The following is a 16,538-nucleotide window of genomic DNA, read 5'->3' on the forward strand; positions in this document are numbered from 1 at the left end:
CATTGCCCTGAGAGTATCTGCTACCTTGACTGTAAATACAAAATGGGGAAGAGGGAGAACATCTCAGGCCCTAGCTTGGATCGATTCTGTTGGGAATATATATCTGGAGCTGGAAATATATTGAGGCAGATTGTTTTTGGAATTACAAACTGGACTCTCTCATTCTCTGTTACTTCCTATCTCAATCCCAAGCACTCCGGGTAAACCTCCGTCCTAGGGCCTCACATTTTTCAACACCCTCATCTCCAGGCTGTAAGCACCTGATGGGACTGAAGGGGTGGGGGAGCCTGTCAGGGCCGGTGGGATCATGTTGGGAGAAGAAAATGCCTGTATGCTGCAACCTGCTGTGTTACCTGCTCCTCCCTTCAGCTGGGCTCTGCACCACTCTAGATTGGGCTGCTTTTCCGCCTCTTAAGTGTCTCTGGCACAGCAGTGGTGGAGCCAGGGCATGCGGGGAATAGCACAGGCATAGCCTGGAAGCACTCTCACACACCTAGTCCCACACACCGCTGGTGGAGGTGATTTCCCATGCCCTCCACCTCCCAATCCCAAACAGGAAACTAAGCACCTTCCACCTCTCACCAGGAACTTCCTCCCAGTTTTATTTCGTTTTGGGTGGGGATCCATCAACCTCTCTCTCTTGCTTTTATGGCAAATCTAAGGTAAAGTTTGAGAAAGGAATTCAGCTGCATGTTAATATAACATCTTTTCAGGAATGGACAATTCACCAGTGGTTGAATTGGTCACTAGGGATCCTAGAGGATGAATTCCTGTTTTGTTTTTTTGTTTTTTGTTCGGTACGCGGTCCTCTCACTGTTGTGGCCTCTCCCGTTGTGGAGCACAGGCTCCGGACGCGCAGGCTCAGCGGCCATGGCTCACGGGCCCAGCCGCTCCGCGGCATGTGGGATCCTCCCGGACCGGGGCACGAACCGGTGTCCCCTGCACCGGCGGGCGGACTGTCAACCACTGCGCCACCAGGGAAGCCCCTCCTGTTTTTTTTTTTAATATTAAAAGTCTTTAAAAATCTTATGCTGGATCCTAATATATAAAATAGATAAAATGAGCAACGCTCTCATTGAAGCAGGAGTGGGGATCAGAATTCAGCCTCCCCCCCCCACCCCAGTCCCATGGGAATCCCACAGAACTCTCTATGGAAGGCTAGAACTGCAAAGAATGCAGTCTGAAAAATCATCATTCTACATCTGGAGTGTGGCAGTGTCTATATTTTCATTTATTTTATTTTTTCTTGTTAATTAACAATTCATTATATGAGTGAAAGACTATTTCTTTTCTTATTAAATGCATCACTTTTTAAAAAAAATTTTATTTACTTTTGGGTGAGTTGGGTATTCATTGCTGCGCGCAGGCTTTCTCTAGTTGCAGCAAGCGGGGGCTACTCTTCATTGCAGTGCGCGGGCTTCTCGTTACAGTGGCTTCTTATGTTGCGGAGTGCGGGCTCTAGGCGTGTGGGCTTCAGTAGTCGTGGCTCATGGACTCTAGAGCGCAGGCTCAGTAGTTGTGGTGCACGGGCTTAGTTGCTCCGCGGCATGTGGTATCTTCCGGAGCCAGGGCTCAAAGCCGTGTCCCCTACACTGGCAGGCAGATTCTTAGCCACTGCACCACCAGGGAAGTCCCAACATGAGTCACTTTTTTTTTTCTTGTTTCTACTGGTAGGAAAGAGTAAGATGAGTTGGTGGTCCCCAGGCGTACTTGCCTACTTAAGTGTTCTGTGGATGAGAAAATGTTTAAAACCTTTCTCATCTTAGCTAGATCTCAGTCTTAGACAATGTCCAAGAGTCTTAGGGGGTTAGACCCTGTAAACAACTGTAAGAGAGCAATCTACATTGCTTTCACTTCTGGCTAATGAAGAAGCTGTATAAATGTCTGCATCAGACCCAGAATCCGGCCTGTGGGGATAAAGATTGTTGATACAGAATGGAAAAATGCTCTTTCCTTCAACTGATCATCACCCGTCCAGCTGATAAAACCACCCCTCTATCAGATAGCTCCTGAGCATCTACAGCAGAGCTCTTGAAGAGCTGGGGCTTCAGCTTGTTCTTTCCTGTGTTCCCCCAGAGTCTGGCGTAATAAGCACAAGGTAGGGACTCAAAAAATATGTGGGAGCAAAAGACCTTGTCCTTGAACTCATGGGTTTAGGCTGTCAGAGTGGGCAAAACTGTTCCTAAACTTCTACTGCAATTGTCAAGATAAGCAATACAACCTTGCAAGGGCTTCCTCAAAGTTAACTTATATTTCTACTGCTACAGCTAGCTGGCCTCTTGAATGAAGTGGAGACCAGCCCTGCCGGCAAAGTCCCTAAGACGAGGAAGGAATTTTACACTTGAAGACACAAGACTAATTTGTTTATTCGGTGCGTTCTATAAGTTGAGGAGGGAAATTTTTGGCAAATAAATAAATAAATAAATAATCAGGTACATGAAGGCTTTCAGGGCAAAGAAGGAGCTCATGAAGAGGAAGGAAGCGGAGTCTTTGCATAGTTCTAAATGAACAGAAGGTGGCAGCCGTAGGCAACGTGGATTCGCGGCAGAAATGCAGCACTTGCAAAAAACCAGGGACAGGAGGCTTTGAGAAGAGAAGGTCAGAAGGTGACTAACTATTTCTTTATCATAGAGACCATGGTGTGGCACGTTCGTCCTCTCTACTGGGTCGCGGGATGCAGCGTCTTACATGATTTGCCTGGGCATCCCATATCCGGTCATGCCTGCCTGGGAGGCCCCCTTGTTGCTGCCCATCTGCAGGCCTATTACGTTCTGTCCCTGGCGAAGCTGCTCCTCTGAAAATCCTCTCCGATTTTGCTGGGCTTTCCTGGGCAGAGGGAGTGAGATGAAACAATGTCATTCTGTTTTCAAAACTTTTCCAAGATATGCAGTTACACAGGCTCTTCTGGGGGTCACCAAATAGAAAGGCAGGCCTTATACAGAACTATAGTCCTGCCATGAACTATGGCCCTACCCTGAGCTATGATCCTATCCTGGGCTATGGCCCTACCCTGGGCAGTGATCCTACCCTGGGCTATGGTCCTACCCTGGGCTATGATCCTATGAAATATGGCCCTACCCTGGGCTATGGTCCTACCACAAACGGGCCCTGCCGTGAAACACGACCTCTCGACATCTTAGAAGCTCAGGTGATTTTCCAGAATTTCCACAGCAAAGAACAAGTGCTGCCTCTCTGGATACTTTACTCTCAGACAGCTTTCCTGTCCCCCCTTCTCACAGTTACCTCAAGCCCTTGTGAAAATTAAAATCAGCTCTTCTTACAAATCATGTCACTAATCCTACTCCACCTTCCCTGTATGGGGCCAAGGATTAATGTCCCGCTTTAAAGCTGACGGATTTAGGTGTTAGGAGGGGAAATTTCCTACTCTAGACCAGAGGCTTGCAAACTTTCATGAAGAGCCAGATAGTAAATAGTGTTGGTTTTATGGGCCGCATAGACCATGGTAGATCACTAACAAAATGGGGGCTAAAACCAGGGTTTCAATTGGCCGATATCTAGGAGCATTTCAGACCAGGTTCATTTAAAATGTCACAAGCTGGTACCTTTTCTTAACTGTCAAGAAGAGGAGGGGATTAGGGGAATGAAGAGTCAATTATCTGCTACAACATGCTCTTTTCATCTCTCACTGAGCTAGGGGTGGAGTTTAAGAGTCCTTGCTACCCCTCTCCCCCCAAAGAAACAAACAACAAAGCAAATAATCTCTTTAGAGAAAGGCCCTTTACTGACATGACGATATAACTTATTATCCACTTCAGGCCTCCTCCAAGAGTGACAGACAGCGCTATCAATGGATACACTGGGGTGACAGGACTGTCTCAGGACTCTCCTGGCAAATAAAACATGTTTTCCCTTCATTACATGAGGAAAATAATTAAATAAATAAGTAGATTCAAGGCTACTTGGCTCCTAGTGAAACCAAGTTCAAATCTCAAGAGAGACATAACCTGGGCAGAGCTGGAGGATCCAGGTATCTAGTAGGAAAGGCCCAACGACTTCTGCCCTGGGTGGTATATTGGCCTGAACAGGCAGCATCCGTCTTTCCTTGTTCCAGGGGATTCAGTTATGGGGCTGGGAGTGCTTGTTGCTAGGCTGGACTTTGTGTCAAAACAGCCTCCCGGGAGCTACAAGGCTTCAGATGCTCGCTCTTGTTAAAATCCTCCTCTGCCTGGGGAGGAAGAGGGTGTGTGGCTGGGAAGGGATTTTTACCTGTGAAACCAGGATGGCTCTCCCCGGTAGCAGCCATCATCCTTGGTGACTGCAACGCTGCCTAGAGCCATCAGGGTCCTCTGCACGGCCGCCATGTCCTTCCCTGGAAGCCGAAGGAGAGATTAAAGCCAAGCATGTGTCAGGGCCAAGGAAGAGGGAAGGATGGGGCTGGACCTCTGGGAAGAAAGTTCCCATAGGAGGCTGTAGGCGAGCACATTCAAGGGAGAGGGATACAAGATACTCCTCAAAGTGGCCTGAAGACAACCACGGCCAAGCTTCTCAGAAAGGAGCAAAAAATCAGGCTAATTATTCTCTATATGGTACATGCCAGGGATAGTGAGTTTCTAATCCATTCACAGTTGCTACGTGAATAACACATTCCAAACACTGAGCAGCTCAGACAGCGGTAGGTCCCTACCCTATGCAGAGGCCCCGGCCTTGGTGGGTTCTGCAGGCGGTGGTGAGGGGAGGTGCTGTGGGTAAGCTGGCATGAGGTCTGCACAAGAGGATTTTCCTAAGGACCGGAAAGAAATTTACTGGTGGGTCAACGACACCAAAGCCCAGGTGGCTTCTTTCTTTTACTATATCTGGGTTAAAAGGGTCTAAAATCACCCATGTGCATCAAATTGAGTCTTCACTTGGCTTTTTTAGGCTGGAGGCCTGGCAGATGAAGAAAAGCAAATAAACACAGAGCACTCCAACGTGACACAATGAGAAGCTCTTCATTTTGTGCTGCTTGAGAAGAGCTAAAGGGAGACAATAAATAAATGGCTTGTGTGTGTGTGTGTGTGTGTGTGTGTGTGAGAGAGAGAGAGAGAGAGAGAGAGAGAGAGACAGAGAGAGAGAGAGAGAGAGAGAGAAATGTGTGGTGTGCTCCCTCACACAGTGGAGGGGGACATTGTCACCCGAGGAGCCCAGGGACCCTTCATCCACTGGGCTACAAGGCAGCCTCCTCTTCCCATCCTTTCTCCCCTCCCCCCTTCCAGCGGACCGACGTGTCCTGGACAAGGAAAGGGAAAGATGCTACTGTGTGGTTGGCCCCGCAATTTAGAACCAGATCGAAGGTCCACGCACGAGTGTGGAGTGCAAAAGCTGAAGGGTTAGGCGGGGGCAGGGTGGCTGCATTCAGCCTGGCAGGGGCTGTGAAAGTCAAGGGCAAGCATTGAAGGTCCTCTTGAGACCCAGTGAACCATCTGTAATCTCCGGCTGGGCTGCTGCAGCCCGGTCACTGGGGAATACAGAATTACAGGGGAAAGGCAGACAGAAAGTGAGAATGGAGCATAACTCTAACAAAATAAACAATTAGGGCCCACAGAGGAAGTCCAGGTCAGGATGTCCATTTATTCAAAGAGGAGAGAGAGACAGCAGATCCTTCTTTCCTTGCTCTCTCCCCATCCCCCGTCCCACATTAACCACAGGATGATTTCCTGGATCCTGAGGCCCTGTGGGATGGATTGATGGATACAAGGATGTGAGGTTCTCAGTGCAGAGCCCCCCAGGAGCAAGGAACAGCTGGGGTGGTGGAGAAAGGAGGACCTGGGCAGCAGATGGAAGGAGGAGGGCACAAGGGATACTGAGAAGGCAGAGAGAGGAAACGCAGAGGAGGTTATGAGAATGATCTTTCTCTTCCGCAGATGAAAAGCATTTCTGTAACTGTCACTGTATTACAGGATACATTTTTTTTTGATAGAACTGGCATGATGATATTTTGAAGGATCACCGTGGGAAGAGATAGGAGGAAGGTTTGCTTTCAAGCAGTGAGTCATTAAAGAGAACCTCAAGAAACTATGAAGCACGTGGAGGCTTAGGAAGGTCCAGGTACATCACTCATCTCTACTCTGTACGTAAAGCACACCAGAAATCTGTTTCTGGTGGTTGGAAACAGCGCGCATCTGGCATGTCCAGGATCTGGGGAAATGTGGAGCCTGGCACCTGGCAACCAGCCACAGATACTACCCTGGAGACCGGGGTGGGAAGCAAACTCTGTTAAACCAAAGACCCAGTCCCCACCACATATGGCTAATGCGTATATATCTGCATGAACCCAGAAAGGACACAGGGAATTAAGTTGGGGGCAAGGGTAAGATATCCAGGCCCCCTGACCTATAATTCTCACCCCACCCTCATCCTGGGAGAGTGCAAAAGGAAGTAATTGCACCATTGGGGCAGAAGAAGCTGGGGAAGGAGGCATTAGACAGGAACAAACTGGAAAAGCTTTTTTTTTAAAGAAAGGGCCAGAGAGAAGAGATTTGTTATAAATGATAGGCTAGACACTTTATTATAAGTGACCTTGCCCCTGTGGACTTGATATGATTCCTCCCAATGTGTGGATGGGAAAATTAACTCAGGGAGGTTAATTAATTTCCCAGAGCCACCCAACAAGTGAATCAGGGCCCAGATCTAGCTCAGGTCTGTCTGAACTCAAAGCCTGTAATCAGTCCAGGAGGCCACACTGCCATCTCCCATGGGTCCCCAGCACAGGTTGGTTGGGAGGCACAGTGCTCAGATCAGGAATGACCTGAAGGGTGGCCAGAGGGAGGCACTGGAGGGATACAAATGGGGAGTAGTTCTTGGGCCCCACAAAATCTGGGGCACAAACTTCAAATGACCATAAGTCTATGTTTTGTCTGGAATAATTTCTCAAGGTCTCAACCTAAATAAGATGAAAGCAAAAGAAAGCAGTTGGGGCCCAGAGTCCCCCATCAGTTTGCCCATCAAGTTAAGATAATTATTGTCAAGATTCGAAATAACATAACAAACGGAAATCTGCCTTCTGTAACCAGTTCGTGTCTAGTTCATTTTCTAATAGACATTCCTGGGAAAGAATTCCAGTGTTTTGGGCTAACCAAATGGGAGGAGGGTCTCTTTCCAGCCTCATTTGTCTTGACAGTTCAGAAGCCCAGATCAAGTGCTGTTGGGTAGAAGGGGGCGGTTTGTGGAGACTGAATCCTGTAGCTGAGGGTCAAAAATTGAAATGTCTGAAGGAGCAGTGAGATGAGGGAAGATCTGTGAAGCGAACCAGTTATAAAGCAACAAAAGCTGAACTTCTTGTATCCCAACAATGTGTACCATCTGCCTAGAACCCAGCCTGCTGCAGAACATGGTTTCCCAAGCTTCTGGGACTACTTATGGGCTGGGGTTGGAAGGCCTTTTTAAAAATATGAAATTTGAGGTCATCCCTGGACAGACTGATTTGGCAGTCCTGGGGTGGGGCCTGGGAGTGTGTATTTTTAATAATCTCCCCATCTGATTCATGCCATCAGACAACTTTGAGATACATGGGTTTCACCTGGTGACTCCCAACTGAACTGAGCAGAAGAATTACCTGAGGATCTTGAAAATTCAGATTCTGGGACAATATCCTGCGATGATTCTGCTGCATAAGCAAGCACTGCCTCAGTACTTCAGCTTTTAATTTTTAAAAGCATCCCAACGTCTGGCATGTGGCAGGCACGAAATAAAAGTTGTTAAGCAGTAATTCCTTGCTTCAGAGCTATCGTCCACAAAGTCAGAAGTCACATCAATAGTTAAAGGGCTCTGATACAAGTTGGGAGCCTGCTCAGAGCTCCAGCAGTCCGGAATCTCTTTGTTCCCTGAAAGGTACCCCCAGAAACTTGGGCAAGACAGTTTGAAAACTGCTGCTCAAGCTAGTTTTCCAAGAAGAAGAAGAACAGTTCTAAAGAAGTACCAACTAGGTGTTGGGAATTTTCTAGGTGCTGGGAACGCAGGAATAAGACTGAGTCCGGGTGGTGATCAACAGATGAGACCGCTGGCCATAGAAGGAAGTGATACACGAAAGAGAGGGGTCAAGTTTACACTAACAGCTCAGGATTTCAATCAGGTTCCTGGACTCTTCTAGCTCTCTATCATGGGGGGAAGCTAATATTAGACTCGAAGTTGTCAAAAGAGATGGTGGCACAGTAGCTCTCCTTGTCAGAACCTCAGAGAGCAACTGACACTTTGACTTGACAGTACTGTATTCCCTGTTTATTGCATTATCACAAAGCAATGTCTCCCCAGGTGTGGTCTTACACTCCAGCTACTAAATGGTCATCTCTGGGGAGAGGGACCAAGGGTTCTGCATTATAAGTACCCCTTGCCCCGACCTAGGAATTCTTAGTGCCCATGAAGTTTGAAGACTTTTACCATAGAGATACTTGAACAAGGATTTTGTTCCCTTAATTTTTTTTTATTACTTTCATGCTATCTTACACATGTCTTTGGGAAGAAAAAATAAAAAGAAGGGTAAAGAGAAAGGAAAAGGCCAGAGAAGTTACATCTGGGCGGGTAAAGTCAGGTTGGACACTCTACTTTCAATACTAAAAATCAGTCTTACATTCAAAACTCTTTGCTTTGGAGTTACTTCTATTTTACATTAGTCTTTTTTTTTTTTTTTTTTTTTTTTGCGGTACGCGGGCCTCTCACTGTGTGGCCTCTCCCATTGCGGAGCACAAGCTCCGGACGCGCAGGCTCAGTGGCCATGGCTCACAGGCCCAGCCGCTCCGCAGCATGTGGGATCCTCCCGGACCGGGGCACGAACCTGTGTCTCCTGCATCGGCAGGCGGACTCTCAACCACTGCGCCACCAGAGAAGCCCGCCCTATTTTACATTAGTCTTGACTCAACCTTGTAACTCTTAGAATACTGGGTTGTTTTTTTTTCATCTTTCTGGGACTTACAGAGAAAGCGGTCAGTGGATGAAGAAACCACTTCTTATTTCCCTGAGTAATAACTTAGACATAGCCCCCAATTCTCCACTCAGAGCAGAAAAATTATTGCTTTGGATAAGGGACAAATGTCAGAGGGTAGGTTGGGCTGCTCTGCGGGCTTTATGAATTTTTGTTGCTTGCCTCCCTGGAGAAAATCTGTAAGGAAGTGGTTCTCCTAGTGGGGTTCCCAGGCCAGCAGAAGCAGTATCACCTGTGAATTGGTAAGAAATGCAAATTCCTAGGCCCTACCCCAGACTTAATACCTCCGAAACTCTGGGGCTGGGGTCCAGCAATCTGTGTTTTAACAAGCCTACCAGTAGATTCTGATGCACACTGCAGTTGGAGGACCACCGCTGCAGGAAGAGCCTGCCAAACTCAAGTGTGGTATGAGCAGTGCTTGCAGGAAATGCGGTGAAGGCTGCACTGAGAGAAAAGGAGGCTTCAGGCGGCAGACATTTCTGTACTATCTTGAGTCACTACAGGTACCGTACGATATCCCAGAACAGCTCTCACATTGGGTGAAATGTCTCTTCTGTTCTTGCTATTGAGGAATGACACATACAGCGACACCTCCCAGAGGACATATTTGGACCTTCCAGGCACTCTGCCCCCCCGGTATAAACCAGCCTCCAACACCCAGTCATCAAGGAGGGGAACAGGGAGGCAGGACAAGGCCATGTGTCCCGGATCCTCGTCAGCAGGATTATGGAGAAGAGCAATCAGAGTTGATTGATCTTTGAGTCTTGCCTGCTCTGACATTCTAGAATTCTAGGTGGCTAATGCTCGTTGCCTGGTTAGTCATGGGAACCAAAAAGGCTAGTTGCTGATGGACTAACAACAGAGGAGAAAAAAGCCAACATTTATTAGGTGTCTCTTAGCCGGGCATTGTGCTAGGCATTTTATACAGTTAATTCTTGAAAGAACCCTGCAAGGGAGGTGCTGTTTACAGGGAAGGGAACTGAGGCTCTGAGAAGCTCAGCAGCTTAACCAAGGTCACGTAGCTAGTATGTAGCTAGTTTCCAAAACTCATGCTCTTTCCACAGTACCACGATCCCAGGGTCTGGAATTGACAAAGCAATACTATATCGTGGGGAAATACATAAAGGGTAATGACCACGAGGTGGAAAAAAGTCAATGAGGAGACCCATAGAGGTGGCCCCTCGTTTTGGAGAATGGTCAATCAGGTGAAGGCACCTCAGATGACAGAGAGGGCAAAGGTCATCCAGGCAACCCTACCAGCTGCTGTGTGAGGCGCTTCATGAAGTCCGTCTGTTCTGAGACAGAATATGTGCCCTTCCAGCCTTGCTCCTGCCGCCCTTATTTTCTATTAGTCTTTTTGAACATTGCTACCATATATTATGGTCTGTTCTTTCCAGCACTGTGTTAAGCACTTTTAATGCATTATCTCATTTACACCCCATATCAAGCCTGTGAAACAGACACTATTATCCCCATTTTACAGCTGAGAAAACGGAAGCTTAGAAAAGTTCATTGATAGGTGGTGAAACAGAGGTTTGAACAGAGTGGTCTAATTTCTAACTTAGGAGCCTGCACTCTCCTACCTTCAGGGTAAGCTTTCTTTGCAGGCTTTCTGACCAGCACACTCACTCGCTCTCACGAGAGTGAGACACACACACACACACACCTCATTTTCTGTCTACTCCCTTCCTCTCCTTCCCTGTCTCCCTCCACTGAAGAGATGCTGAAAGCTAACCTCCGTTGTGCTCTCGTAAGTCACAGCTGAGACGGCCCCGCCCGCCCTTTCCAGGTTCTCAGGGCGAATCTCAAAGTAACCTGCCCGGCATCTAGCGTCTCTCTTCCATGAGAAAGATCTCTCCAGTCCCCTTCCACGGCTCTAAGCTGCCCTCACTTCTCCCCCATCACTGAAGGGAACTGGTCACCCCAGCTTCCTCTGAGGGGAACTCCAGGAGCCTTGTCTATATCTCTGAGGTTGGGTTGTTTTTTAGGCCATTCAGCCCTGGGTTCCTTCTTAAAGCCTTGAACCTTTTATTCTGGTTGCCCCCTGAGTCCATTCCAAACATTTCGCCTTGCATCTAAAAAGGGTTTCAGGAGAGAGGGTACATCTGGGACGCCTGCCTGTCTAAACAACTGAAGATAAATGAGAAGGCATTTGGCGAGCCCTGGCTCCTGCGGCGTTATTCATCTGCAACATAAGAGCAGCACAGAGTCATGGGCAGCCATGGGCAAGCAGAGCCCTACTTAGGAAGATGCCAAGCAGGGGAGATGGGAGACTGAGAGCTGCTGAGCCTAAAATGCCTGCAGAGGAGGAGGAGAAGCTCCCAGGCAAGGAGGGCCGGCCGCTCAGAGCCACAGCCACCATGACCACAGTGCCCGGGATCAGGAGTGAATGTGAGTAATCTGAAATTTGAGAAGAGCATTAAAACCCCAGCCCAGGTGCAGAAGAGTGGGAAGAATGTGAGACTAAGCTAAGGGGATGGCCAGTCCAATAGCTGAGCACACAAACATGGACAACCTCACACGCGCACAGGCACGTCAACACGTGCCAGCCCGCCCAGTGGCATCCCTTTGATTCCAGCTTACTCATCCCTAAATTCACGAGTGACAAGCAGCTCTGGCAGAAGGATCCAGCCTCGCACTTCTCCATGCTGCTGTTCCATGGGTCTCAGTGCTGGGCTCGCCCAAGGCTGCCGTCCCTCCCCGTTTCTCTGCTCAAAGCAACCCACTTTCCTGTCTCTTGCTTCACTGTATGGTCAGCAGCTCCAGCCTGAGCTGCAGACGGTGCACTTGGGGGATGTCAAGTGTCCCCTCCAGCAAATAGACTGAATCTCCCAAACCTCAATCCTGAGCTGCCTCTCCATGGACGGGGCCGCCAGGCCCTGGTGCCTCTAGAGGCCATTTGGACCCTCCGAAGCATCTGTTCTATTGCCAGCTGTCCTGCCTATAGCATCTCAGCCACAACACCGTGGGAGTGCTCTCCTTCCTTATTTCTTTGCCCTGGGAATGAGACCCCTCAGTGTCCGCCTTGTTCCCTTGTTCTAAGAGCAACACCCTGCCCTGGAGCCCATCTGTCCACCACCCCATCTCAGGCTCCTGCAGTCACACTGATGCCTCTCAACTTCCCTCTTCCCTAAGAGGTATCTGACACACAGGGCTGGGGCAGGTGGTGTAGACTTCCACCTACTCTGCTTATCAGGGACCTTTGTTTCCTATCCTCCTCCCCTTCACTACCAGCACCTCCTGGGTGTACAGTTCACCTGTGTGGTCTTTGGAAAAAGGGGAAAGGCAAACAGAGCATCCTCAACACAGAAAAGCACCCTTGGGATCCCCATCTCCCGTAGCCCTCCCAGTTTCTTCCTCCTCGTATATACTTCCTGTACTTGGGGGGTCTCACTGGGACCCCTTCCATTTATACAAACCTCCAAGTACTGGGTCTCTCACCTTCCATCCCACACAGCCCTGAATCATCCTCCCCCTACTCTTCATCTCATCAGTCACTGTTATGACTCAACAGCACACTCACGGTGTAGGATAAGGAAACAGCATCCTGGCCAAAGCATGGCATGGCAGACTAGTTAAGGCCCTACTCTTTGGCATCACGGAGGCTGAGTTTGAGTCCTGGCTCTGCTAATTACTAGCCAGTCATATGATCTATACGAGCGATAATGGGCGAGCTCCAGTTTCATCATCTATAAAATGGGGAAATTCCTAACACCCACCTCCTGGAATTGTTAGGAGAATTGATTGGCGTTATGCAGAAAGGCACGAGTACCATGCCTAGTGTAGAGGAAAATATCAATAAGCAGCAGGAGTTTTTATCAGCAAGGGAAAGTCATCATAGCTTTGACCTAAAAAGCAGGGACCAAGTCTCAACTGTGACCTTCTGTGGGGATTTGGAGGCAAGTGTCCATGAAGTCCAACAGCCTGGCCTGAAGGTCTGAATATCTGAGTTTCTAAATAATGGCAAAACATTACTGATAAACTGATTGGCGTCTTAGGATTTTAACTACTCATCTGTGAAGGAAAGAGGAAATGCCAGCTCTGTGTATGACATGGAGAAGGGGGTGAGGATTAAGCAGGCAATGGCTTCTTTATAAGTTGTTTAGTAGAATGGTCCTCTGCTAGAAATCCGTTTCAACCATCATTTGAATACCCCTTTGACTATCATTCTCTTGATCACAGGAGAGAGTTAGTCCATTCTCCCTGTCAGCAGAGCCACTTGGGTCACTACGCTGGGCACCCTCTTGGTCGGGCCACTGATGACAGCTAGTGACAATGAGCATGAGAGTGCAGGGTCAACCTGGCTGTCCTGCTGGGACCTGTCTGTCCCCCCAGCAGGCCCGACGTGGAACAGTCGCATGGATGGTGTGCACATTTGGGCTCTGGGGGACACTAGCCCTAAGACCACGGGTCCCAAATTCTCTGGCGGTACCTCCATCCACATCATTTGCCCTAATCATGGTGGATTGTTAAATATGTCCAGAAACTTGATTTCCTTTTTATGCCTTGTTAGATTTCTTACATCAATTCACGACTATGAAAGAAAAAAGTCATTTGTCATCCTCTCTAAGAAAATACACATCTGGAAGGTATAGTCACAAAGCTCCCAGATGATCGTTTAGTAAAAGGGTGGGGTGCTATCTATTTCTCAGATCGAATGACAAAATTGCACCAGGCAGCTTTGTCTATAAGCCTGGCTGCTGGTGAGTCAGAAGCGTACTCGCCGCCCCCCCTCCTCCAGGAGCTATCACTTGTGGGGAAAAAGTACATTGTGGGAGGGGTAAGAAGGAGAGGCTTCCGTGTAACCGTTTTAGCTTCCTCTCCACGGAGGCTTCTGTTTACCAGTTAGTTTGCTGGGGTCCCTGCTGTGTTCTGGGGTGTGTGCTCCTTAGAGGAGGAACCCTTTCAATATAGAACATCACAAAGTGGGAGGCTAACAGTGCTCACGGGTAACAGCTGATAATCCCCTCACACGCACACACACGCCTGGAGATACGTGGAAGAACACTGTGGGCAGGTTTCACAAAGAGAAAAGCGAAAGGGTGGGGGGAGGGAAGAATGATCCCAAAGGCACGAGGGCTTTACCTTCCCAAAGGTCCACGGTCTGAAAAATGTCAGTGGTCCTGACGCCATAGATCTCCGCAGCTTTTAGGAACTGGGAGATTTGCTCCATCTGCTTAAAAGCCATCTTTGACTCTGAGATCTTGGGAATGGGCTCTTGTCCGGGTGGGTATAAACTGTTTATCAGCTTGCACAAGACCTGAAGAGGGAAAGGGGGAGGCAGAATCAGCGTTTCCCTTTGTATTTACCCCCCCACCAAAGCAAAGTGAATCCTGGGCCTCACAGGGCACAGCCCACGGGTTTGAGCGTGGGCCCATCTTGTACCCCAGGAAGGCACGGGTTCTGAGCTGGGTGGCCAGGCTCCCATACCGAACCTCAAAGACCCAGGCGACTCCATTCTCAGGGCTACTCCTGACCACAGAGAGCCCGGGAGTCCTCTTCCCTCCTTTCCTTTTGCTGGGTGAGCGAAAGAAGGTTTATGGAGAGGGAATGATGTGCAGTGATGAGGCCACGATTTCAGACTTTCAATGGAGGGAAGAGTTAGCGGCTCCCGGAGAGATTAAATGATGGACTCTAATATTATTTCTTCTTTCAAAAGGCAGATCAGAATCAGGCTTCAATAACTCATCCAGTAAAAGCTAATGATGTGTAAAGGAGCCGAACTGGGTGGGTACCCCCAGATCCCTATAAACAAAGCGCTGGGCATAACCGGACAGAAGCGTGAGATAGCAGTTATGTAACAGTAAATCACAGCCTGCGGGAAAAGACGGGCTTGTTGGAATCAGCAGAGCCTGTGGTCTCCAACCACCCAAACACACGCGAGCATCTCCTTAGACAAGCAGTTATCAAATAAGGATTCCCTTCAGTTTCAAGAGAATCCATCCATTCGACAAACAGGCATTAAGCATCCCCAAGGCGTATGGCTCCAGGAAGAATGGGAAGGTGGTGAGTCCTGCCCCTCCAGCCCTTCTTTTGTTTTACTATGTATCCAACCTATTCCCCTGGGGGAAGGAGTGCCGCCGCGCCCCCCCCCCCCCCCCCCCCCCGCACCCGCCAGAGGAGCTGATGCACCAGGAAGGCTGGAGAGATCTCAGGGAAATACTTATCTCTATTCTCACTGGAAAAAGCAAAAGGACTTCGAATTTCCCAACAACTCAGGAGGAACCTGTGATGTCTGGGATGGGTGGAGAGTCCTCTAATCCAGCGAGGGAATTGTGCAGGGAGCCCAGACCTTCCAGTCCCGAAGAGATAAAGGCATTCCCGGCCCCCTCCCCCCGAGAAGGAGCTTGGCAAGGCGCAGCTCCTCCGGTGGCCTCTCGTTAAAAGAGGAGACCCTGGAGGGTTTCCCAGCCCACCGCCCCAGCATCCGAGATCGCTGCCCGCCCTTACCGTCCCGTCCATTAGCCATTTCTGAAAATGGGCCCTGCCAGGGGGCGGGTGCTGTATGTCCTCGGCGCACTGCAGGATGATCCAGTCCACCAGCTTGTTCTCCAGGTCCGCGTCGTACTTCTGCTCGATCTTCTCCTGCACCTCTCGGCTTAAGCCGTAGCTCGGGCCCCTGTTAGCCATCTCTGGAAGAGAAGAGAGGACACGCGGGGCATCCACACAATAGCAGCAGCAGCCCGGGCTCCCGGCAGACGGGGTTGGGATGTGGCTGGGCCTCCTGGCCCAGCAGCAGCAAAGCCGGCAGCAAGCCGGGCGTGGTTTAAATCAAGGAGCCAATGAAGCCACTGGGGTTTCACCTACAAACGGGGAGGAAAAGCGCAGCGCCAGTGACTCTTAGAATAAAGCCCCTGCCGGTCCAGGGGGGCTGGAAGCCCCCCTCTCGGTCCCGTCTATCAATGAGACGAAACGATGCACAATGACTCACAATCAAGCCTGAAGCCCCCAGGCAGCAAGGGGGCTGGGGGGTGGTCGTTTCTTCCCTCCTCCCAGGAACACTTTGCAAAGGCAGGAACCCTGAGATGGGAAAGAGCTGGTAATTAACAGGCCGGGAGGAAGGCCCCCTTGACGTAGAGCTGCGGATGCTGCATCGCGCCTGGAAGAATGGTACACTGATTCTATTTTCTCATGGCTGAGGAGGGTCAAACCAGGGCCGTTGCTAAGAGCCGTCCAAAAAGCCAGCCCTCTCGTGTGTCAGTCTAGCCCGCCCGCCTCCCTCCCGCTGAGAGCGGCTTTCTCAGCAGCACAATTCTTCCCCCTCCTCTGGGGAACAGCCGGTTGTACACAAGACCAGCGCACAGCTGCACACGGAACGAGGCCTGTGGGAGGGTCCATTCCGTCAGCTGTCCATCTGTCAGGAGTTGCCAGACCACTTTCCCCCTGCCTGGAGGGAACAGTTGTCTGGTGGGGCAGGAGGGGCAGGGCTGTGAGCTGCAACCATTAGCTTGTTCAGCTGTCAGCCAGATTCCATCCCGAAACTTCCAACCTGGTGGGAAACTGTTGTGCCTCAGTTTGACTTATTCAAGGAAAGTAGCGTTTTAATGCCATTTTTAATCGAAAGACACTGAGAGTACGTTTTATAAATTACAAGGAGCTCAACGTGCTAAGAACGCTTGGAGTG

At 49.5% G+C, this 16,538-nt stretch overlaps 1 protein-coding gene across 3 annotated transcripts; it reads right to left on the reverse strand.

The window, feature by feature from the left end:
- Positions 1-2,368: 2,368 nt before the first annotated feature.
- On the reverse strand, positions 2,369-16,101 carry TAGLN3 (transgelin 3). Of its 3 annotated transcripts, XM_079922321.1 has the most exons (6): positions 15,846-16,101; positions 15,365-15,546; positions 14,000-14,174; positions 4,228-4,330; positions 2,689-2,826; positions 2,369-2,583 (listed from the first exon to the last, which is right to left on the reverse strand). In XM_079922321.1, the coding sequence occupies exons 2-6, from the start codon at positions 15,542-15,544 to the stop codon at positions 2,379-2,381; spliced, it is 801 nt and encodes a 266-aa protein (XP_079778447.1). In that variant the 5' UTR covers positions 15,545-15,546; positions 15,846-16,101; the 3' UTR covers positions 2,369-2,378. The 3 variants fall into 3 exon arrangements, with proteins under 3 accessions (XP_079778447.1, XP_079778448.1, XP_079778449.1); XM_079922322.1 differs by having other exon boundaries at positions 15,365-16,101; XM_079922323.1 differs by having other exon boundaries at positions 2,448-2,826.
- Positions 16,102-16,538: the final 437 nt, after the last annotated feature.

The sequence above is a fragment of the Stenella coeruleoalba genome (assembly GCF_951394435.1).
Source record: "Stenella coeruleoalba genome assembly, chromosome: 5".
NCBI classification, from domain to species: domain Eukaryota; kingdom Metazoa; phylum Chordata; class Mammalia; order Artiodactyla; family Delphinidae; genus Stenella; species Stenella coeruleoalba.